Source organism: Choloepus didactylus, chromosome 2, assembly GCF_015220235.1.
Source record: "Choloepus didactylus isolate mChoDid1 chromosome 2, mChoDid1.pri, whole genome shotgun sequence".
NCBI lineage: Eukaryota > Metazoa > Chordata > Mammalia > Pilosa > Megalonychidae > Choloepus > Choloepus didactylus.
Window position 1 is genome coordinate 238,399,941 of NC_051308.1, and position 25,314 is coordinate 238,425,254.

The following is a 25,314-nucleotide window of genomic DNA, read 5'->3' on the forward strand; positions in this document are numbered from 1 at the left end:
CTGCTGCTGTGGGTGAAGTGTTCTATCTATATCTGTTAGTGCTAGTTGTGTATATTGGGACTCTTGATGGTGTCCCATGGGTCTCTTAGGCTCTGTTCACTTTTTTCCTTTTTTTTTTTTCTGTTTCTCAGCCTGAATCATTTCCGTGTCTTGCCTTTGAGTTCACTGTTCGTTCTTCTTGCAGTTCCAATCTGCTAATGAAACCCCCTCAGGAATTTTTCATATCAGTGATTGTGATCTTCACCTCCAGTATTTCTGTTTGATTCCTTTTTAAAGTTTCTCTTTATTGAAATTCTCATGTTGTTCATGCATTGTTATCCTGATGTCCTTTAGTTCTTTCTCTGTGTTTTCCTTTAATTTCCTTGAGCCTGTTGAGGATCATTTTTTTTAAAGTGTTCGTCTAGTATGTCCAAGTTCTTGTATTTTTCATTGATGATTTCTGGATTTTTATCTTGTTCCTTTGGGTGGGACATCATTTTCTGTTTCTTTTGTTTGTCTTGAACTCTTTTGTCACACACTGTACATTTTAATATATTTTTTAAGTGATAACTCTGGGATTTAGTCCCTGGGTTATCTATTCTTTAAGTTTGTATCCAGTTAGTGCTATGACAGAGATTTCCTTGAGTTCCAGGACTAACAAAAACAAATAAAACAATGCAAAATACACCACTCAACATTTAGCCCTTCTAACAAGAATATCAGCCTGAGACGAAAGTGTGAAGTCCTCTCTGTCTTTTCTGAGTCCTTGTCTTGTCTTGGGCTTGTGCCTGCTGGTGGCCTTAGGAATTCCAAGAATATAGGAATTCAGTTGCCCCTTTACTCCCTGTTAAATAAACCCCCACCTCCTTCTGGGTGTTCTACTATATGTCTTAAAACAGGTAATCCTTTGGCCCAGGCCACTTTGATTTAATTGTTTCCTACACTCTTTAGCTTTCCTCCAGCTGCTTCTGCCGGCAGGGCAAATTCTAGGAGGATGAGCTAGAGACTAGTGTCCCAGTTTAGTGTTTCAAGCTGCCTCCTAATAGATGTTACCAACATTCAGTCACCCACTTATGCACATAGGGTTTACAATTCTCACTCCAAACAGGGTCGGGGACCCACAACGGGAGCTCTGGCTGGCTCCACTCACCCTGAAGAGGGGTCAGAGTCAGGACCAACAAAGGGGCCTCATGCTTCTCCAACCGTTTTTTTATGTTGGTTTTCTTGATTTGGCACCGACCCAGTTACTGCAACACTTTAACTCTTTCCTGGAGTTTTGAGTAAGATGTCAATGCCAGTTTTTGCTAGTTGTTCAAAGATTCTGGGTTGGGGGGACAGTATATTGGAGCATCTTTCACCACCATATTGGGTACCAGGTATCTGACTTACATATATCTTAAGAATGAAGAAGAGAATGGCTATGTGGGCTATATTCAAACTGAACATAGATTGTGAGGGCAGACTCTAATAAATAGTAGTAACTGATCTTTATTCAAGCTTTTAGCATGTGCCTAGCACTTTGCTAAGTGCTTTACATACTTCATCTAATTCAGTCTTCACAACAATCCTGGGAAGTAGATCTTATTGTTAGTTCATTTTCCTGATGAGGAAACTACAGCCACAGTAGGTTAAGAACCTTGCCCAAGCTCACAAAGTGAATAAATGGAAGAACCAAGTCTTGAACCCAGGCAGTCTGGCTTTTAACCCTTATCTGTGTTATCTTTGCATCATCTGGGGCAGCTAGCATTGTGTCTGGCACAACATTAACACTCAGTATAGACTTAGGAAGACGCCATGGCTAATTCTCTGGAAAAAATATGCTATAATTTATATATGCTGTTGATGGATCTTTCCATTTCATTATTGCCTACATAGCTTCTGCTCTCCTGCCTTCTTTGCCCTACCAATATTAAAATGTTTCCATTACTCTTTGCAGCCTGGGGAGGGTACTTTGGTAAGTTCCTAACCATATATATAAAACATCTACTTAATCAACTTAGCATTGAATTTCTTGAAGGTCAAGAAGTCCTGGGTTCATACGTTTGATGTGGAACCTTGTATTAGTCACGTCTTACTTGCCTCAATCAAGAGTCCAGGGCATTAAGAGTAAAGAAAATGTGAATACTTCTCAGGCTTTTGTTTGATTGCTTAGCAGTTTGCCTTACACGAGGGTTAATGAATTGAATTGAAACTTTTATGGGAATTATTTGTGGGAATTTTATCTGTATTTTTTACAGATAAAATACATATTATCTGTAACTAGAGTAAGAAAATTTCTCTCCAGGTGATGACAAGATAGAAAAATCTATATCTTAACCATTATTGCCACAATCCTTGTTTGCAGAAAGTAGGTAAGAGGGCATATGATGTACTCCTCCTAGACAAAAAAGTTACTCTCCTTTGATGTCCTTAGGCTTAGACCCCAGTAAGTGCTGCCTGAAACAAGGACTCTACGGCATCTGGTGTACAGGTGTTCTGCCACACATAGTTTATACTCCAGTGGTTCAGAATGCCAACCGCAAATGAAAGCCCCTCAGTCACCAGGTTCTAAAGGTGGCCCTTAGCTCTAGGATTATTGCTAAACCCATGAAGGATTTTCTGTTATATTTAGGCAGCTGAATCCTATTAAGCTTGACAATAGTTTGCTTTTCTTGGCAGGGCCTTCGCTTTCTCAGCACAGTTTATATAACTGCAATCTCATTAGAATTTCGTGATTCATTGCTTAAACCTTATACTTTCTGCCACCTATTGCAATTCAAAATATCCTGCCCCCTACTTGACCTGTTCCCTCTACTTTCTGCCTGGTCGTACTGAGCGTATGCCATACACTAGCCCTTTTCTCTCTTCCACCCAGTATAGAAATTCAAAATGGGAAATTTACCAGTTTTGCTTTTTAATTTAAGAGTTTTTGATTTTAAGTCATCTTTACAGTCACTGATTTTTGCCTTTCATATTTAGGCATAACAGAGAGACATTATTCTAAACAGCCTTGGAAAATGCAGCTTAGATTTTTTTTGCCTTCCATGGAACCAGATATGCCCATTTTGGCAGACTCCACTGTACATTGGGGGGAAAGGGCTATAGTGGCAGCAGAATTAGTGCAGGGGCAGTGGAGGGGAATGGCGCTGTGGAAAACAAACTAGAGGAAATGGATACAAGTTAACAATGTAAAATGACCTCCTTACAGAGGTTTAAGAAGGAAAGGTTCTTTCAGATAGCTTAGCAGTATAGCTGTTAGTGTATGTACTACTCAAAGATCGGTTTTATTTAGAAAGGGGAGGAGGGTAATAGGGGAAACTAACACGGACCCTGCAAAATAGCATATATATTCCACTGCAGAATCATATTGTTCAAGAAATCCCTGAAGAGCCACTATCCAGGCCTGGTAGAGAAATTGTCAGTTACTGAGCTGGTGATGAAGAAGCCCAGAAAACAAGCTGAGGTGGAAGACAGATGGAGGGCAGACAGAGAAAACACATAAAACAGTCTCCTGATCATTTAGAGAGCAATAGCCTGCAACTTCAGGACTGTAGCACCTCTTATTCACATGGACAACACTGAATTTCAGCATGGCACTCCATCTGCCCAGGATAATGGAATCCATCCTTTGGCACCTGACCCTGGTAAAGCTGTCAAGGGTGGAGCAGGATAGAACATTGAATGTGAGACTAAGAAAGGAAGAGGAAAGGGGTTTTCCAAAGAATTTTAAGTGGTAGTGTTATATTGTATTTTAAATTATTATTGCCTTAAGATTAAAAGTGCATTAATAAATACAGAGAATCAAGAGCTTTTAAAAAGCAAGTTGTTTTCCTGCAGCAACTTATGCAGCTGTTGCTTGGTCTTTCTGGCCCAGTCAGAAAAGCAGCTCCCATCTCTGCCATGTGGCTCAATGTCAGCATTCCAGCGGTTAGCATCATTGCAGGAGCTTCAATCCAGGCTTCCTGATCTTCCCAAAGGATTTCCCCTGTCCTTGTCTCCCCACATTCTGGTATTCTGGTGACCCATGTGTCTGGGCAGGAAGCAAGGAGGGAGGTGCATGGGCAGACATCTGCTGTCACATTGTCCCAGAATTGTTCTATCCTTGTGCCAAAGGACCGGCAGTTCTGCCTTCACCAAACAACATATCTCCAGATATTCTGAAGTTCTTTTCAATCAAAGCCAAGACATACTTAGATGGGTGAAGTGTCACACATATAGTACAACACCTTAGGAGAGAGAGTGTGTGGTATTACACAATGTCACCACTTTCTTCTCTGTGCCTCACAGCAGTCCTCTTTCTTTTCCACTTGACAGGAGATCCAGGCTACCTGGTATGAGAAACTGCATGAGTGGGAGGATGCTCTTGTCGCCTATGATAAGAAGATGGACACCAACAAGGATGACCCGGAGCTGATGCTGGGCCGCATGCGCTGCCTTGAGGCCTTGGGGGAATGGTGAGCTTTCGGTGATGATGATCTGAGTGAACTATTAGATACTTATTCTCTTTAATCTTTGAATCTGAAAGGCCTTCCCCTACACAGAATTCTCACTGAAGCAGAGTTTTTGTTTCATTTAGTGTTTTCCAAGGAATTGTGTATCACTTTGGTGATCTCTGTCCTGATTCAGCAACTAAATAAAATAGCAAGGCTTTTTTTTTTTAACTTTGTAAAGCTAGAGGATTTATAATGCTAGCAGGAGCTGGGTGTGTTCCTGGGATCTACACTACTCCTTCCATCTGCTTTGCTTCTCTTGACCTTGACCTGGTGAAGATTTCATATTCTTTCTCTGCAACATTGATTTTTTTGTTAGCTCTTGATAAAGTCTTAGGAAAGAGAAACAAATGCCTGCCTTCTTCAGCTTTCATCTTTATTGATATTGAATACTTACTCTGTGCCCAGCCCATGTCAGGCTCTAGAGATTTAAAAAAAATTAAAACATGTCTACCCTCACAGCCTCCGCCATGTAGTTGATGGGAAAGCACATGAACAGCTAGTTATTAAAGCGTGACAGTCCATGCCATATGAGCAGACTGCCCTGGAAGCCCAGGGAGGGACAGTAACCCAGCCAGGACCAGGGTGATCTTGTATTTCTTCCTGGAAGAAGATGACAAAGAAGGGTTGTTGGGGGGTGATGAAGCAAAAATGGTCCCCATTCTGTTTCCCAGCATCAAGTGCAGTTTTTTTAAAAAATAGTTCAAACAAAATGCCATACCAGTCCTTACCTCCACACACTTGCAGAGTATCCTGACTTTCTTTTAGATATGATACTGAAGGTCCCCTTATTCATTTATTCAGCCAGTAGTTATCAAGCAAGTATTCACTGTCAGTGTCTGTGCCAGTCCTGAGGACACAGCAGTGAACAAGACATACAGAGTTTACAGGACAGACAACAAAGCAGTTGTAAAGAACTGTGTGAAGACAGTTATACAGGGGAAGCACAGGGGCTATGGGAAATAGAGAAGGTCCTAATCCAGGCGTGGAAGGTTATAGAAGCCTTCCTGAAGGAAGTGATGTCTAACTTGGATCTGAACAGTGAGGGGAAGCCAGCACAGTGTGTTCGGGGTTTTTGAAAGTTCAATATGGCCAGGGGGTCAGGTGTGATGTGGTAAGAGGTAAAAGGTAAGATGGAAGAGGTAGTCAGCAGTCAGATCATAAAGGGCTTATAGACCATTTTGGGAGTTTGGTCTTAAACCTAAGGGCACCAAGGAGACCATTGAAATATTTGGAGGGCCAGGATGATGGGGTTTCCATTTTTTACAAGGAAAACAATAATAGGAGAAAATAGAAGAGTAGATTACAGAGAGAACAGAGAGGAGATGGCAAGTCAGCACAGAGGCCATCCAAGGGGACTGATGATGGTGACAAAAGTGGAGGGTGATGGCAGTGGGGGGTGGAGAAATGTGTCTAGATCCAGAAATGTTTAGGGAGTAGAATTGACAGAATTTGAAGATTGATTCAGTGTGAAAATGAAGGGAATTACAGTTCTGGCTGGAACACCCAGAGCTTCTCAGAGGCCAGCTCAATCCAAAGCTTAAGGTTCCCTTGAAACGAGGCCACCTGAGAACCTTCTAGTGGAAGCAGAATTCCTCAGGACTGTGCGCTGGCATTTGTATCTGCATGTGGAACCTCTACCCCCGAAGGCTTTTTTTTTTTTTTTTTTTAATCTATATCCTTATATTCATTTTTTTTTAATTTATAAAGCATTGCTTTTTTAAAAGGTTATTCACACATGGTACAAAATTCAACAGTTACAAAACGGTGACAGAACTATGAAAACCAAGTCTCCTTGAATCCCAGCCACCCGTATTTCCAGACACCATTGCCAGGTTCTTGTATATACCTCCAGGGATAACCTACATTTGTGCAGGCATATCATTAAAGATAGTTAATGCACTTTGCTTTTTTTGCATAACACTTGAATGGGTGGAAGAGGGACAGCCTAGATGTATAAGAAGACTTGAGATGTGAGTTTGTCCAATCCCCTTGTGTTACAAGTGAGGGAACTGAGGCTCATAGAAGTTGAAATAACTGCCTGAGGTCTCCCAAGAGAGAATAATCTACATCTCCCAACTGTGCCATCCTCAGTGCAGTTTACCACTGACCTCTTGGATTCTTTCCAGTTTTATAATTATCTATAAAGGATAAGTGGCTAGTGATGCTGACCAAGGGATTTAAGAATGCAGGAGACTAAAAGAGGTTTTGAAAAGAGATGAAAGAAGCAGAATCCTTTTCCTGATCATATACAGATTTCTGATCTGATTTATTCATTCATTTCTATTTAGAGTGCAATTTCTAAATTATTTTTGCTTTGAGCATGTATCCTGAACATGCAAGTGTTCCCCAGAGGTGGCATCCAGAATGATTTAGGGTCACCAGTAAGCTAAGACCCTTTCCCTTTCCCCATGCTCATCTGCCTCCAGTAAACTAACTACAAGAGCTGGGCCCCAGCTCCATGGCACACACAGCCACCCCTCAGCCAAGGCGAACCCGAAAAAATTCCCTCCCCACACTTTTCCTGACTCCGCCTCCTGGTCTTTAAGACCACATTCCTCCGGAATGAGATCACAGGCAGCCAACCACTTGAGGTGTTCCAAATGGAAGAACACTTCCTAGACTTCTTGCTGCTACAGTAGGTGGAAAAAAGAAGTCTTTCCTGGTGTGCACTGAGAGTTGTCAGAAAATTTATCCTAGTTTTTGCCCCACAAACAGTTTCATATTTTTTATTTGTTTTTCACCCCCATCTCCCCTTTTGAGGGTTAGGACTGACTCTGCAATATTTTTTGTAACAAATATTTGTGGGAGAGAGGGACCCTGCCTGTGTGCCTCCATGCAGACTGACTGGGCCTGTTGGCTACTCTCATAGCCCATCTAGAAGGCGACAGGCCTGTGTTTACTGTCAGGGGCTCGCCTTGCCGTGACGCTCGCTGTTCCTGCATTGGTCACGGCACTACCTCCTGAGGTAACAGTTCATGCTGTTGAGTCACTGAACTTTCTCCCTGCATCTAGGTGAAAAGCTAAATCCCCAGGCCCATGGTGCAGAAACTGGTATTCCTGGCAAAAGAATAGAGGGAGACCAAATTACCTGTGGCCACCAGCTTTGAAAATTTGAATTCTGGGGCTGGAAGGACCACTTCAGAGATGATGTAGCCATCTCTCCTTCATCCGGGCTGGACTTCTGGAGGCAACAAAAAGTATGCTTCCCAGAGAAGCTATTCCATGCTCTAAGCCAGTGGCCTTCAAACTGTGGTCCCTGGACCAGCAACATTGGCGTCACCAAGAAACTTATTAAAAATGCACATTCTCAGGCCCCACCCCAGACCCACTAAATCAGAAACACTGGGGGTGGGGCCCAGCAGTCTGTTTGAACAGCCTCCCCAGTAGCTTCGGAGGGACACTGTGGGTTGAGAACCACTGCTCTAAACTAATCCATAGCGGAACCCAGTAGCAAAGGTTCCCAGGTTTCGGTGTCAGGAAACCAACATTGAGGTTCATCCTGCTTCTCTTACTGACTTTCACCAAGTGCTTAGCTGTTATGGCCTCCCAGTCACTCTTCCTCTTGCTGCTCCTTTTTGGTTCCTTGGTTTGCCTGTCCCTTGACTCTATATCGAGCCAAGTGCCTGTGCCCTGGCTCTCTTGAGGGACATGTGCTAGAGGGACAGTGAAGTTGATGTCCACCCTTCCATGATGCCGAATAATTATACTGTGCAGTCCAGGTGTCAGTTTCTCAGTGAGCTTAGTCTAGATCCCTTCAGCACTGAGTAATTTCAGCATCTTTATTTTCCCATCTGTGTTACCATATAGTGCATTGCACCTCATTTGCCACAAGGCTTCTGAGCTGAGACACTTGGAACTTGTGCCTTTTCTCTTGAATCCATTCCTAATGCCAAGTTAAAACATCCTACAGCATCTCTTTCAAAAAGCAAGAAAGATTAAGGACTCTCCTTACTGATTCTTCAAGCTCACTTGAAAGCAGGGCTCAGATTTGCAGAGTAGTAGACTTTTATTTCCTTTTATTCAGAAGTGGAACATGGGAGGTTAACAGTTTTTAACAGTCAGTAGGAAGTCCATCCTTGAGAGAGCTTCTGCTTTTTGTGTGTTAGAGTCTATTAAAAGCACAATTCATATCTCATTGTTTCATAGTCCTTACCCATGTTCTTGGTAATTGTGCGAAATTCTGGTAGATATGATTACGATAGGACCTTCCTTCTGTGCAGATTGGTCTCATTTAGGTTTCATTTCAGTCTGAAATCATTTGTATAATACTGTTAAGAGCCAGTTCTCCTTATAGCTTTAAGTCCAAATGAATATCCAGATGTGTCTCTTCAGATTGCTTTCTCTTTAAGCCTTCCAAAGGGTAACAGCCCTGAGTTCATTGGCACAGGAGAGAAGTTATTTGATATTTATGAAGGGGGCCAGATGTTCAGGACACTTCACATCACATAGATTTAGATACGGTCTCTATCTTAGATAAACTAACTCAAACAAATTTTAAGCACCAGGCCATAGAAACAGTAAATAGCCCTTTCACATCTGTTATTATAAGACCCAGTAGAATGTGCTTTTTTTAATTTAAAGACTCCCAGTTCTAGACATGCCCCTATCATGCCAGTTTCTTTGTAGCCACCAGCTGACCCAAGGACTGGAGGGGAAGACTGGCAGGTTATGGAGGTGATTTCGGTTAACCAGGCTGCGTAATTCTTTTTCTTCAGGGGGCAGCTCCACCAGCAGTGCTGTGAAAAGTGGACCCTGGTTAATGATGAGACCCAAGCCAAGATGGCCCGGATGGCAGCTGCTGCTGCATGGGGTTTGGGTAAGGCTTCCCTCACAGGCACCCCAGTTCAGATGGGGAGAGTGAGACTGAGGGCACACAACCCAAGAGGAAGGCACTGAGGCTGCAGGTAGAGATGTTAGCTCCACAGAAGTTTAAAAACAGTCTATATCCACATACTTCTCCAGCCCCCATCTGTCTTCTCCACCTGATGAGTTGGACTAAGTTGTTAGACATGGGTAAAAATGACTATTCAGGGAGGCAAAGCAGAGCAGTGAGTGAGCATTGAAATTGAGATTTAGTGCAGTTTGTTTTTGTTTGGCTTAAATAAGTTCCTAGGTTTTTTTTTTTTCTCCCTTGTTAATGAAATCCAGAGGCAGGCAGTCTCAGATGGGTCTTCTGGCTCTATTGTCATTGCCGTTTTCCGTACTTTTGTTTTGCCATCCTTAGCATCGAGCCTCTATTTGCAGATCCTCTTCATGCTCCAGTATGGTTGCTAGAGCTCCACGCACCATTCCAAACAGGAGGAAAGGGAGAAGACAGCTGTCTCCTTTTATTCGTAAATTTTATTATAGTGCTTTTCCAACATATGAAAAAGAAAAGAGAATAGTATGAACTCCCACTTACCCTATACCTTCCTCAACCATTATGAACATATGACAGTTTTGTTTTTTCTATTCACCAACCTGTTGCCCAAACCCTCCCCACCTCACTCCCACTCCCTCATTGTTTTAAAGCAGAGATTTTGTTTTAATCCCCACAGACATGTGAATTTTTGATGCCAGGTCCCAGCTGATGAGGATGTGCAATCTGTATTCCAGAGATGTTCTTGATAAAAGGAAAAAGCATACCTAGCCTGTCCCAGGTGAAAAGCTTCGCCTGTGGAGTCCAGAGGAGGAGTGCATAGCCTTTCACCTCCGCTCCAGCCCATTAGAGTCACAGAGCTTATATTCTCCCCTTTCATGATCCAAAACATTTTACAGAACAAATTGCTTCCTGAGGAGTCATTTTTTTTTGCTATTTGCTTTCGCCCAGAGGCTTAGAGAATTGATGAGCCGATGTTCTGGAGCAAAAGGCAGGAAAATGCCTTGCAGATTTGACAGCCCTGCAGTTTGTAGCTAATGAAGCTGGTATTTTTTTGCAGATGGTCTTGGTAATCCTGGCATTTGATACATGCTCACCCCACCAGGGAAAGTGAATATCTCTTCCTGGATGCAACCATTTCCCCAGTCTAACATGACACAGAGACCACTGTGCTGTGACCCAGCCCATCTTTCTCTTATAACAGTGCTCCTTAAAATATTTATCTCCTCTCTCCTGAGGCAAAGGAATTGCCACAGTGAAACAGGCAAGATATTTGTCTAATCCTGTCTCCTTTCTATATAATGGCCATTTTCAGTTGTTTAGAGGAAAATGTAATTTCCCAATGTACCATTGAATTATGAGATGTTTCACTAGTAGGGAAGAAAGCTATTTCATCTCACCTAGAGAAACCTGAGCTAGTTCTCTAGGTTAATGAGATGCTGCATTAAACCCACTTGATGACCAGGCTTTGCATTCATGCAATTCCTGTCATCTTTTGTGATGCTCCCAGGTGCAGCTATGGAGTCCTGTGTTTGGAAGACTGATGTGGCTTTGTTAAATTGACTTAATGAATTCCCACAGTGTATAGAGGGTCTCTGCAGGATTTTGATAACTTCACACTCTGATTTGTCTTGTTTGAACTCCAAGCTTAATGAAAGTAACAGTGACAAGGCCTATTTGAGATACTGCCTATAGCCTGGCAGCTGACCACCCTAATTTGTTTCTGCCTATGTCTGCATGTAGGTCAGTGGGACAGCATGGAAGAGTACACTTGTATGATCCCTCGGGACACCCACGATGGAGCATTTTATAGAGCTGTGCTGGCGCTACATCAGGACCTCTTCTCATTGGCACAACAGGTGAAAATTGACATGTACCCAGATCCTCTAGCAAAGGAAGGGTTACTATACATGGCCCATTGGCTCCTAAGAACATAGTTCCTGGGTAAATAGTTTTCTTCAGTCCTGTTGGTTATTTGGCTTCATAAGTTCACTAGAATGGCTTTGGCATATGACACTAAGAAGACTGTCAGCACTTCAGCTGAGGCTGCTTTCTGTTCTGAGAGGGGCAGATGTGTTCTGGAAATTTCCATTTAGGTTGCTTTTGGAATTAGCTTCTTGGGTCAAGATGGCATCCTTTTTAGCCTTAGCATTCCTTGTAGTAGAGAGAATCTGGTGGCTTCACCAAAGGAGGATTCAGAGACTAGTCCCCACTCTGTAGCAGAAATCAATCACAAGGTTCTCTTGGCTGTGGAGGTGTGTCATACGTTGATTACTTTCCAGGGAAGCTAGTGCTTTATTTGACAATCCTATGCGGACTTGCAGAATGAATTAATGGAGTAATCACATCCACCCTGTCAGGCACCAGACTGTCCTGGACGAGTTGTACATAAGTAAATGATAGGAGCACTTAAGGGATGGGGACTCAGTAATTAACCTTAAACATTCAAGAAAGGAAAAGCTCTGGGTGAGGGGTTTTTACTTAATGACACAGTCATGTGGCCATACACAGGGCTCGTGATTTACATGAAGGGACCCGAGGCCTGGCCACTTGTGTCAGAAGCACAAATGCACCCATCTACATAGAGCAGATTGGGCGTGATGTGGCCTATTTTAGAGGCTTTCTCTCAAGAGGACAAAGGATGCATAGAAGCCAGAGACAACCAGCTGGGACAATTTGAGTTTTTGCAGTCTCTTTTCACAAACATGCCCAGCAAGGAAAAGTAGAAAGAGGGTGGATTCCTGAATTGTCCTCTCCAGGTGCAAGAACACAGTGGTTTCATTTCTAAGCATAACTTCCCCTCTCTTGCCACCCAGGATTTTGGATGTTCTCTTAGACAGATTTTAAGCTTTTGCATGCCAAGTATATATTTTCTGTCTTTGATGAGAAATTGAATAATACTCTTCCCTAGCCTTTTACCCCTGAGGGTAAAAGGGTTCTTCCCTTCTTGGTGAATTTTTCTCTTCATCACTGGAATTTAAGTGAGACACATAACTTCTGCAGCTGGTTGGGAAGCGCTAAAATGACAGCACTGCCTTGAGCTCCCAAATCCAGAACTCAGTTTTCTAGGGGCTCTTGATTTCTCTTCTAGTGCATCGACAAAGCCAGAGACCTGCTGGATGCTGAGTTAACTGCTATGGCAGGAGAGAGCTACAGTCGGGCATATGGGGTAAGTGTCAAATATTCTGCACATTGTCCTTTTAGAGACCTATTTCAGTTCTTTTTACAGAGTGGGCTACTGAGGACTCACAGGCTGCTGGAAACATACCTGTTTTTCTCTGGTCAGCAGATAACCTGGCACCAAAAGGAAAGATTTTAAATTAATCCTGTCTTTTGGATTCTTCATGCAGTGATTAAGTTGGAATGCGATTTGCTTCCATTAGGCCATGGTTTCTTGCCACATGCTCTCCGAGCTGGAGGAGGTTATCCAGTACAAACTCGTCCCAGAGCGCCGGGAGATCATCCGCCAGATCTGGTGGGAGAGACTGCAGGTGAGCTTCCCCTCCCCTCCCCTCTCCTGCTCCCACTCAACGTTCTCTTCCTGCCTCCCCACAGATGCTCGGTTTGCATTTAAAGTAAAACACTAAAAGGCTTTTCACTTCAGCCTTTAGTGGTGATAAACTGGCCAATTTCCCAGCCTCCTCTTACCCTTCTCTAGGAATAAAAGAACATGTTTTTCATAAGTGACACTTAGGAACAGCCAGTTGGGAATCCTAACCTCAAAATCAGTGGCTCTCACCTTCAGCTGTACAACAGAGTCACCTGGAGAGCTTTTAAGTCATGATGCTCAGGCCACTCTACAGATCAACTAAGGAAAAATCTCTTTTCAGGCTCCCTAGGTGATTCCAGTATGGAGGCCAGGCTGAGAAGCCCTGCTCTAAATACACCTGCTGGCCAGCTCATCCAGCTCTTTCAGTGGGGTTGTCAGATGTTCTCATTTACCACTTCCTGCCTTTTACCATTCCTCAGGTCACAGTCATCCTGTCATCTCTTTTGAGACTTTTTCCATTGAGGTCTTCCCTTGTAGAAAAAACCTTTCCAGGTCTCCCTTCTGTATTTTCCTTGCAACATTCTGATAATTTAGCATGAGAAGCTGTCAGTTTCAGATCCTGGAGTCAGCAGTCTTAAGTGTTCTTGGAAAGGACAGGTCTCCCATTCCTTGAATAGGTAAGAGGGGGAGTTCATCAGCAAAAGAGAGAAAGTCTTTACTGCTCCAGGAACCACTTATGTCCCTGCTTGTGATAGTCAACCCCTCAACTCCAATCCCTTCCATTTTGGCCAGATCCACACCTAATTCCAAATTCTCCCTCCAGACCAATCAAGGTTGGTGCTCTCAGGGCTTCTCAGTAGGCTGTGACGAAACCTTTTGACTCCAGGCTGCATTCCTGTCTGGGACGCTCAGGGCACATTCCACTGGAAAGGAAGGAGCCATGGGCAAATCGTTTATGGCTCTGAAATGGGCACATACAGTTCTTCTACGTGTTTTATTAGTAGAAATGCCCAGTGAATGTTTTGATGGAAAATTGTCTATTGGGCACCAGAAAGTAATTCCAGAAAGCATGCATTTCCCCACTTGTCTTGAACACACCCTGTTTTTATAAGTGCCTGTAATGGGATAAAAGAATTTCCAAATCAGAGATCTGGTATATCTTCTGATGTTATAAAAAGTGAGATTTTATCCAAATATAAACTTGGAAAAAGGGTGGAGTCAATGAGTCTTGGGGAGGGGAGACACATGTCTGACTTTACTCTGTCCAGAACACCATCATCTCCTTAAACTTTCATGACTTTCCTGTCTTGAGACAGCAATATGCTTTTTGGGTTGAAGGGGCCAAATTATTTCTATGACTGGGAAAACTAGCAGTTAGTGAGAAGTAACCAAAACAATCTCTCAATGTACTTTTTTCCGTTTTTCTAACTTTCCAAATCATTGATGTCACACATCGTGGGATGGTAGCATATGGTCTGAGGCCTGAAAAAGAAGCTTTACTTTGTGGTAGAAATTTGGCTCTAGAGGATGGCTTATTGTGAAAACACTCAAATGGCTTATACTGGAAAACTGCCATTTTGTGATAAAGTCAAGTTAAAATCCCTAACCATTGTCTCATGTGGGGCAGTGCAAGGGGTCAGCCTTCCTTACATTGAGTCTCCTCTTGTCTTGGGTTCTCTGTTCAGGCTGAGAGTGCATCCTATCATGTTTCAAAGCCTTGAGACGTTGTTGCTAGACTTTTAAAGTTATCTCCTTGGAGAACCACTCATTTGGCTTCATGGAATTGACTGATGAAATGATAGATTTCAGAAACCCACCTTGCCTAGCGGTTCATCTCTGACACCGTAGACTAAGTCTGATTTCTTATTAGCACGGGTGGAAAAGGAGAGGTTCATTTAACTCTTAGCAAAGTCTTTCTGTATAAAATCAGCTTAGCCCCTTTGATAACAATTAATTCACTCTTATTTTAATTAAAAAGAATTTATGTGTGAATTAATGAGGCACTTCCCCTTTAGGCAGTTTTGTTTTTTGTTTTTTTTTTTTAATATATGATTTTTTTTTTTTATTAAATTCAGTTTTATTGAAATACATTCACACACCATACAATCATCCATGGTATACAATCCACTGTCCACAGTATGATAACATAGTTATGCGTTCATCATCACAATCTGTCTCTGAACATTTTCCTTACATCAGAAAGAACCAGAACAAGAATAAAAAAAAGAAGTGAAAAAAAGAACACCCAAACCACCCCCCCATCCCACCCTATTTGTCATTTAGTTTTTATCCCCATGTTTCTACTCATCCATACACTAGATAAAGGGGGTGTGATCCACAAGGTCTTCACAATCACACTGTCACCCCTTGTAATCTACATTATTATATAATTGTCTTCAGGAGTCCAGACCATTGGGTTGGAGTTTGGTAGTTTCAGGTATTTACTTCTAGCTATTCCCAATACCTCTAAAACATAAGATGTGTTATCTATATAGTGCATAAGAATGTCCACCAGAATGACCTCTCTCGACTCCCATTTGAAATCTCTCAGCCACTGAAGCTATTTCGTCTCATTTTGCATCCCCCTTTTGGTCAAGCAAGATACTCTCAGTCCCACAATGCCGGGTCCACATTCATCCCCGGGAAGTCATACTCTGCATTGCCAGGGAGATTTACAACCCCTGGGAGTCGGGTCCCACGTAGGGGGGAGGGCAGCGAGTCCCTTTAGGCAGTTTTGATCTGAGACAAAAACCAAAGAGGAATAGAATCTAAGCAAGACAAACTTTGATGGCATCCCAGAAGTTCAGCACAGGTTTAGGCTTTAATAACTTCAGAAGTATAAATATTATCAACTTAAAAACATCATTTGACAATTTAATATTTAAATTTATTTTACCTTTGATTAGTTTGTTGAATTTTGAATGATACATTTTGAATTAGTTTCTTTGCCAGTGATAGCAAGCTTCACAGAGAGCATGAAACAAAAACTGAAGTTAAAAAACACTTTATAAAGAAAAACAAAACACATTATTCACAATCCACAAAAGAAATTTAAATAAGTTAATTCTTTTCTTCTTCACAATAGCCCTGTGAAGTTGGTACTGAGTTTATCCCATTTTACATATGAGTCACAGAGACTCATATGTAAGTTGCCCAGAGTAAACAGATAGTAAGTGACAGAGCCAGGATTCTAGCTCCAGAATCCATGCTCTACTGCTTCTCTAATTGTTGGGAAGTGCGTAAGTGTTATTTCATTCACAGTGTCCTTCACTTGAGAAAGTCAAAATGAATCTCCTTTGTGTTCCAGGGTGGATTTTGCTGTTGCTTTTTGGGGTTAATATGGCCGAGGACTATGCTAATTCTGGTTTCTGACTGTTCCAGGGATGCCAGCGCATTGTGGAGGACTGGCAGAAAATCCTCATGGTGCGATCCCTTGTGGTCAGCCCTCATGAAGACATGAGAACCTGGCTCAAGTATGCAAGCCTTTGTGGCAAGAGTGGCAGACTGGTGAGTAACCCTGACCCCCAAGTGGACGGAGGGCTGACAGTGGGGGTGGGGGGTGGGGGTGGACAGTGAGCTCCTGTTCCGGGCCTGTTTAAAACCTGACCTCTCTTGCTTTTAAGGCTCTTGCTCATAAAACGTTAGTGTTGCTCCTGGGAGTTGATCCATCTCGGCAACTTGACCATCCTCTGCCAACAGTTCACCCTCAGGTGACCTACGCATACATGAAAAACATGTGGAAGAGCGCCCGCAAGGTCTGTGAGTCCATCCCAGAAATAGGCATATTCTCTGCAGTGCTCACCTCACCTGTTTCTCACACTCTCCTTACCAGCCAGAAAGGAAGCGATGTCTAAACTACTTAACCTGCAATTACAGTGTCACAGAGTTTGTTCCTATTATTAAGCTATTTGGCCTGATTTCAAAAGTGAATCATATTTGAGGAGATGTGCATAGACCATTGGTCCAAACAGTGGGTATAATCAAGGTTATATGTATTATAAGCATCCAGAATGTGCTGGGACATAAAGAAGGCACAATTTCTTCTCCCTAAGAGCAGTTGAGATGTTTGGTACTAAAATACCATATTTGCGAAAACACAGGCTAGAACTTGCCAGTTTGGTTTCTTCGGACTTCTAGTCTCCTTTCCTATCGACTAATTGGAATTCAAAAGCAAGAACACCCAAGGTATAATAATGCTGAAACAGTAGGAAATTCAATTGAAGCCAGTGCAGAATTCCTCTTACTTCACTTAAAGATGCATCTTTGGAAAATGGATGTGTCTCCTGGTTTTATTATTTGTTTATTTTTAAACAATCTCTCTGGGTAATGATGACTTAACAAAGGTAGACCCTAGAGGAAAAGCCAGCACCTTCTTTGGCTTCCCCAGCATCCTTTACCTAAAGGAGGAGGGAGTCATCTATCCTTCTCTCCCTATTGTGGTCCCCACAGTGGTAATTGATATGGGAAAAAAAATACAGCCAACCACTGGAGCTGTGATTATGGGGAAAGCTGGTAAAATATCAGTTATGTCTGTGCTAAAAACATACGTGGGAGATCTCTAGGCTAGGTCTAGAAATTGACTTACTTTGTAAGTGGTTGACTCAGAATGACACTGAATGCCACCCAGGGTGGACCAACAGCCTCCTCCCAGATACTTGGTCTTTGGCTTGGGTTTACTTCAGTACTTAAGACACGACTTTGCTTTTCCAAATGTGCACTTTTTATTGTGGTGTGGGGTTTTGTTTTTTGTGTTTTGTTTTGTTTTGTTTAGTCTCATAGGCCAGAGCAGTTCTAGTTCAATGCCTGATCTTCCTCCAGGCAAATGATTAAAACAGAAAGCAATGGATCTAAATATAGTCTGGTTTCCTTCCTATGCATAGCCTCCAAGTCTCTGGATGTCTTGCTGAAGGCAGGCAGAAGGAGCCTTTTGGGTAATATCTTAACCAAGGAATGGCTTATTTCAACATATGACCATAGCCCAACTCCTCCCTGGAGTAGAGCTTTTTCTCAGGAACCCAGATTCTGGTAGGATGCCCTAAAACCACATGGATTGAAAGTTAAGAAGCCTATTTAAAGTTAGGTGCTTGGGCTTCAAGACCAAAGCCAGAGATGGCACATCTTCATAGCTTAGGAACTGCCTGAAGAATACTACTTAATAATAATTGTGCTCCTGACCAAATCACTTTATTTTTCTGAGCTTAAGTTCCCTCCACTGTAAACAAAGATCTTAATCTCTGCCCTGCCTAGAATAAATTAAAATGTTTGGAAAAAGACAGACTGTTCTGCAGAAGGACACCAAGGAATAGGTATATGTATAGCATTTTCTTCGGCAAGACAAATTACATAATCTAGAGACAGGCAGGTCCCTCAGTGAAATTTCACTAAACTAAGAACACTATTCTTACCCACACACTGCCCAGGCATTCAAGAACCAGGAGTCCTATGCCCAGCTTAAACTCTTGAGGCCTTTGAAAAGCTCCTTCCTCCAAGTGACTAGTCCTTCATCTGTAAGAGTAATCATTTCTTCTCCTTATTTCCTGAAAATGGAGGAGTTTTTAATAAAGCATTTTCAATTCCTTGAAAATAATTTACATCCATGCTATAAATTAGAAAGATAAAAGATTCTCCCATGCTGGATAAACTTAATATTGGGCTTAAAATCCAAAATAATACCCAGCCTCCCCCGATTTTAATTTATTTTCTGCTCAGGCCTTTAAGTTCACAGAAAAAAGAGTTTAAACTTGGGGTCCAGACTGTCAGTAACACAGTTTATTGGCTCTGAAAAGCACCTGGCATTAGAATTCCTACTTTAGTTCCTACCTGCTTGATGTACACACTGATCACACTGAGTTACCAGTCACCTTTTTAGTGATTGATCTTTTTAGAACAGCCTCCTAATTCGTATACATATATATGCTTTAAAAGTTTTCAAAAGAAAAGCTGAAGGAACATCTATCACTTCCCAGGTGTGAGATGCTAATGTAGTTCATTTTTCAAAGCCAGTGGTGAGAAATGAATGAAACTCTGCGAAGGCAGATATCTCAGGGAGATGGGTGTCTTGTTAACTATTGACACATCTGTGTATCTACCTGTCCTCGTGCATGGATTAGCTGCCTGGTAAATTGTTTGTCACATCATTCTGGCTGTGGGTTAAACCCTACATCTTGATGCCAATTAACCTCTTACATTGAAAAGGCTCTGAGATTGGTCCTGACCCCCAAGCCAGGGAGTTTCATTCTTCTTCAAGGCCATCATCATTGAGGCAACCACATATTTATATTTAAAAAACAAACAAACAAAAAACTCTTATATGATTCACTATAAGGAAATATGAGAAAACCTTTATGACCTTACTTATTTGAATTGTTGATTTTTTTCCTCCTTTTCCTCAGCAAAGGATATATAACCCTTTTTCATACTTTGACATGTTTCCCCTCCCTCTTAGTGGATTTAGATCTCACCATTTTTCCATTTGAACTTTTGATGTTTGTGCACTCTTACCTCCATCTTCGAAGCCTTTTACAAATAGTATTGACCCCATTTATCAAGATGGTGATGTGTCAGGATGTGTCAGGCTTATACAAATGGCTTTAACTTATTCCCAGGTCTGTAGCCCTATGTCTGTGTTCTTTCCTACTTCACAGATCTATTCTACCCCAAATGCCTTCTGCTCACTTTGTATAAAATCCAATATTGTAATTAGATCTACTGTTGGAGAATCCTCTAAAGATTTTGCTCCTAAACCACCCTGTTCAACTAGATGTTTGCTTAGCTAATGTCTTACCCCTCTTTCACTTGGATGTATCATGGGCTTCACCTCACCTCACCTCAGTGTTCTTGTTTGGATTCTGAGAGTTCTCTCCAATTTTTAAATCTGTAGCTTTGGTTATGTGGGTGTGTCTAAGGTGTCAGTGTTTTAAACACATACTAAAATTTTACTAGCCCAAAACAATTCCCCATAAGCCTAATTTCCCCAGGGCAATACAATGACAGTGAAGTAAGAAGTTGTTTCAAGTTATTTCATCTGAATTGTTATTTGAGGTAGCCAGGCAAGTAGATTTTCCAAAGTTGTTAAACTAGTAATTACAGTTAGCAAAGGAGAGCTAAGACTTGAGTTGAAGTAAATCATGAATCTTCTTGAAAAACCTAGCCCTCTCCCAGCACCATGCTCTGGTTCTCTGTCCTACTGGGTCCTCCCTGTGTTCTAGGGTTTTCTGTTTGGAGAGGGGGTAGCTCGCATGCCTGTTAGATGAACAGTAGTCTCCTGTGAGATTGGGCCGCATGCCAAGTGGCTTCCTGTGCCTCTGTCCTGCTCCAGATTGATGCCTTCCAGCACATGCAGCACTTTGTCCAGACCATGCAGCAGCAGGCCCAGCATGCCATTGCTACTGAGGACCAGCAGCACAAGCAGGAGCTGCACAAGCTCATGGCCCGGTGAGCTCCCACACCAGCCTGGAGCTGGTCGCATTCTAGCCCTGCCATCCCAGCAGCCGCTACAGTAAGGGGTAGCTAGTTCCTTATGCCTCACTCACCATTTCCAGTAGGGGTCCCGGGCACCATAAAATCATGCTTTCCAAAGTCTCTGCCATTTATTTTCCCAGGGTTCAGCAGCCCAAGAGTATCTGTGTGCTATTCTCCTCCTGGTGTCTGACTTAGTTCCTAAGCCTCCCTTGATTCAGAGTTCTGGCTCTAGACTTGGGCCCCTTATCTTCAAATTCCAGATATGCTGCTAATTTAGATAAGTTACTTAAGCTCTGTTTACCTCAGTTTCCTCATCATATAAAATGAGAATAGTAAAAGTTCCTACTTCCCAGGGTGATGGAGGGAGGTATGAGGATTAAACAGAAAGAAGACAATATCAAGCATTTAGAACAATACCTGGAACACACTAAGTGATCAGTAAATGTTAACTATTAATATTATCATGATTTTTTAAAAAATGGAGGAGAAGGGAAAAGTAAAGGAGAATCCATATAGCAGTCAATAATAAAAATTACTCTTTATAGCTTCCACCCACAGAAATTCGATTTAGGATAGATAGGGCCATACAGACAGGTACCCAGTTTATGCTGTCATTCAAAAACAAAGGTCAAGAAGAAGAAATAATACTTTAAAATTTTATCCCAAAAGTCTGTCTCTTTCCTTCCATGTGGTTGGATATCCTAGGGGTCCATCCTGTTATTTCCCAAGGACAAGAGTAAATACCAAAAGGACTTTCGTGCCCCCCTAACATAAATCATTGCTTTCCTCGGGGGAGCTCTTTTGAGGAAGGAACAACATGGGGGCTTCTTTCTCTGTTTTTAGATGTTTCCTGAAACTTGGGGAGTGGCAGCTGAACCTGCAGGGCATCAACGAGAGCACAATCCCCAAAGTCCTGCAGTATTACAGTGCCGCCACGGAGCACGACCGCAGCTGGTACAAGGTAACCCAGGAACGGGAGCAGGCAGGGGGCACAGCCTTGCCTTTCTGCACAGTCAGACCCAACACCTTGAGCCTTGTCTGTGTCCTCCTTTGTCACCAAAGTCTACAGCTAAGCCTTTGTGGAGTTGGCCTGATATTGTAAATGTGCTTCTTTGAGTACCTGGAGCTCATCTGTCAGAGGCCCAAGAAGCCCAGGTTTCTCCTTACAAGTTTAATTGATCCAGAAAGATTGATTGATTCTTTTATTTGAGAAATACTTATTACACCATGTGTGTACTGAGCTTAGTGGATTGCTGCTGTCTTATAGACTCTCAGCTGCCTGTTTTCCTAGGAGCATCTGGATATGTGGTTCCTCTCTGGAAACTTATCTTCCCTTGGGTCATCTTCTCCTTCCCAGCATCTTTTTGGTTTCCAGCCCTTCCTGCCCCTCAGTCTAAGAACTTTGTCGTGTTTTTGGAAGAGCCTGAGTAACATCCTGTTATGTTACAGGAAAGTTTTCAAAAAGATTATCAGTGAGAATTAGAAAATATATGAAAGATGTTATTCACTGATGGAGGAGAGTTTCTTGGAAGTCTACATCTTTAGAGCGAGAACACCTGGGTTTTTTGTTTTTTTGTTTTTTTGTTTTGTTTTGTTTTGTTTTGTTGCTTCTTTTCTGAGAGACCTTCTTCTGGTACTGGCTGCTTGGTATAGCAGATGTCATTGATTTCTTTCCAGAATCTCCTTAACTTGCTAATACTTTGTGAATAAAGCCCTCTGGATTCAAAACATACATCTTAAGACCACAGAAGCATTTACAACAAAACATCTTATCCTGGTTTAAGCATGCTTCATTCTAGTCCAAAAACTACTCATTTAGTGATAGCAGCAATAATCACCCTCTCTAGCACAGCTGTGTGTCCTAGGCTGAAAAAAATAAATTCAGTAACCCTTAATTAGCTGAAATATTTCTTATCAGAACTGTTTCCTAACCAGAATTACTTTTTTCATTCAACTTCTTGGAAAGAAACAAACCACAAGAAAAAAATTGGTTCCAGGAATTTTGTTTTTAGTTTTTAAAAGCATTTCCTAGCATGGGTCCTTTTGGTTGTGTGCTGTCTTCTGCCATCCAAGTTGTGATGCTGTGTGTGCGCAGGGTGTTTATGTCTTGCGTGCCATGTCTGCAGCTCAGTGCCTGTATAGAGGTGTTTGCTGAATCAACAGAATTGGAACTGGATCATTGTAGAATTCTTACTCATCAAGTAAAGGTTAATTATTACTCTGTTTAGATAGAAATTTAGAAAGGATTTTTAGCAAGAGGCACAAGGGAATCTCCTGGTTATCCAGAAAGTTCAATTCCTAGTGCATTAGGTAATGTCCTGCCATCACTGCAGAGTTACCAGGTCCGAAATCACACTCTGCATCATGCTTCCCACACCAGGCAGTGGTATACTAAAGAGTCGCTGTGGCTATGCACCCCAGAGACGTGAGTAGTTCCTCCTACGTCCAAATAAGCTCCAGCAGCTTTCTTCCATCAGTCAGTGAGCACTGGCTCTGTCAGGCCACAGGCCAGGTGTTAGGCCTAGACAGATGCATGAGATTCACCCCCCTTGTTGCCTTTTCACCGTCAGTGTTTTTCCTTTCACACTGTCATTATTGCCAGGCCATGAAATATCGTAACAACTGGCTGCTTACTCCCAGTCTCTGCTCTCTTATATAATCTGCTTTATAGACTGCTACCAAAGGAATCTTTAAACCCAGTGAAGCTCTGTTTCCTACAGAATGGCATAACATGCCTGCTCCTCCAGAATCTGACCCAAGCCGTTAGGCTATTCTTTCTTTTCACTACTCTTCTGCGTGTACTTAAGCTTCCACCAGGTCAGTTCATTTCATGTTCCCTATGAACTGTCCTGTACTTGCTCACCTCTTGTATTTGTTCCTCTTCTTTCCCTTCTCAGGAGGCTGTGCTGCCCTCTCTCTTGTACCCTCCTTGCCCCATCTTAGCCTGCTCTTCAAAACCCACCCTCAATCCTCTCTGTATGGAGCTTTCTCAATCCCTGTCCCTGGTAGAATTAAACCTTCCCTCTCAGCATTCTCTTTGTCTGTCTCTTACTGTCCCAGGGGCATCCTGCCTTGCATAGTGTTTGGGGCTCTAGGTTTGTGAATGAGCTCTCCTGCTAGATTAGAAGATCCGTTGAGGCAAGGATTGCATCTCACTCCTTTTGAATCCTCCCTCCCCTCACAGCACGTCCCACAGAACCTTTATAGCAAGAATTCCACAGAATGAATGAATCACAGTGAATTTAGTGAAACGCCCCATTCCTGAGTATTTTTAATTTAAGTGAAGTTTTACTCTGCTAATGGCTGAGAAGTAAGGGCAGTCCCAGAGCTCTTCCTCAGCTTTGCCCTGCACCTCTAAGCCAGTATGCTGGCTGTTGGTCCCAGCCCTGCTGTCTGTCATTGACTCCCTCCCCACCCAGGCCTGGCATGCATGGGCAGTGATGAACTTTGAAGCCGTGCTACACTACAAACATCAGAACCAAGCCCGTGACGAGAAGAAAAAGCTGCGTCACACCAGTGGGGCCAACATTACCAACACCACCACTGCCACCACCACAGCTGCCACTGCTTCTGCTGCCGCCACCAGCACTGAGGGAAGTAACAGCGAGAGCGAGGCCGAGAGCAACGAAAACAGCCCCACCCCATCTCCTCTGCAGAAGAAGGTCACTGAGGTACCCTTCCCTTGCTCTTCCTCCATAAGAACTGACCCAGGCACCAGGCACTCTGAGAAATAGAATAGGTGTTCAGCTTAAAGGAACCTGAGGGTTTACTCTGAAGTGCCAGACGAGGCTAGAGAACACTGCTTTTTTGCCATCCCAGCATTGCTTGAGACATTCTAGCATTGCTTGAGACAATGTTTTGTGTATGTGTATTTCTGTTTGGGGAGGTGATGTACCCCCTGAGCTGAACAGCAAGTTCCTTGTTTTGCTTCCCACGTGAATAAACTCATTCTCTGAATGTGCTGCACCTGTGTGTGGGTGGCCAGCCAGCCATGCACATCTGCGGGTCTACTCTGAGGATGGGACCTGGCGGCTCCATCCTCTGCTTTTCTCTCCCCCCCTTCCCTCTCCCCTTGGGCTGTCAGCTCAGAATGCACTGGGGCAGCTGGCAGGCCCAGAGGTCAGCATGTTCAGAGCCTCATCCCCATCTCTTCCTGCAGTTCTGTTCAGGAAGTCACTGTTAGCCCAAGTTAATGACAGTTATGACAGAATTACCATTTATTGAGTGTTTATCATGGGCCAGGTACTGGCCTAAAGGCTTTCTATGCCTTAAATGATTTAATCTTCATAATCACCCTCTGAGGTTGCTACTATCAGTATGCTGGTCTGCTCCTTTTACCAGTGAGAAAGCTGAGCAAGAGTGCCACTAACACATACGTGTTCCAACAGGATTTGTCCAAGACCCTCTTGATGTACACAGTTCCTGCCGTCCAAGGCTTCTTCCGTTCTATCTCTTTGTCACGAGGCAACAACCTCCAGGATACACTCAGGTATCAGGGAAGGGAAGACTGTATTAATGGCAGGACACAGAAGTTACACAGAGGTCCTCTTTCCTTTCCCCACCCACACCCAGGAGCAGTGTATGGGTCTTTCTTTGAACTGCAGTTTGAGGTGTAATTGCTGACCAGATCGCACCTGTCTGGGTGAAATCTGCAAAGATTAAGGAGAAGAAGTGGGACAGGGACTTTTCAAGTATGCTTTATTATATAGGGACTAACAAGTCCATATGTTTCTTACAGTATTTCTGAAATCTCCTTGACTCTGAGAGGTCACTTTGAGAGGTCTAAACAAATGGGACAAAGCAGTCCAGAGGTTTTAGGTGACATGGGCGGGTCTCCTTCATTTGGGGCACTGTTCTATAGGCGACTCTTTCTATATGTACAATGATTCGTGGTTCTCAAAGGGTTATCTATGGGTTCCTCTGTTAGATTTCTGAGTTTATGCCATAGTGGTCCCTCTACATCTTCTGGAATGTAATAATCATTCAATTAAGATGATCCTTATGGGATTTAGTCAAGAGTACTGCTGATCATCACCACCCACCCCCTCCCAAGT

The 25,314-nt window shown here is 42.8% G+C and overlaps 1 protein-coding gene across 2 annotated transcripts in view; it reads left to right on the forward strand.

The window, feature by feature from the left end:
• MTOR (mechanistic target of rapamycin kinase) overlaps positions 1-25,314 on the forward strand; it is a 167,926-nt gene that overhangs the window by 118,373 nt on the left and 24,239 nt on the right. For both annotated transcript variants that reach the window (XM_037828532.1, XM_037828533.1), the window contains 11 exons: positions 4,273-4,412; positions 9,167-9,267; positions 11,053-11,168; positions 12,401-12,478; positions 12,693-12,800; positions 16,181-16,306; positions 16,423-16,554; positions 20,118-20,233; positions 21,104-21,221; positions 23,680-23,931; positions 24,649-24,749. In XM_037828532.1, coding sequence (XP_037684460.1) covers positions 4,273-4,412; positions 9,167-9,267; positions 11,053-11,168; positions 12,401-12,478; positions 12,693-12,800; positions 16,181-16,306; positions 16,423-16,554; positions 20,118-20,233; positions 21,104-21,221; positions 23,680-23,931; positions 24,649-24,749 — 1,388 coding nt within the window. The remainder of the gene's footprint in view (positions 1-4,272; positions 4,413-9,166; positions 9,268-11,052; positions 11,169-12,400; positions 12,479-12,692; positions 12,801-16,180; positions 16,307-16,422; positions 16,555-20,117; positions 20,234-21,103; positions 21,222-23,679; positions 23,932-24,648; positions 24,750-25,314) is intronic.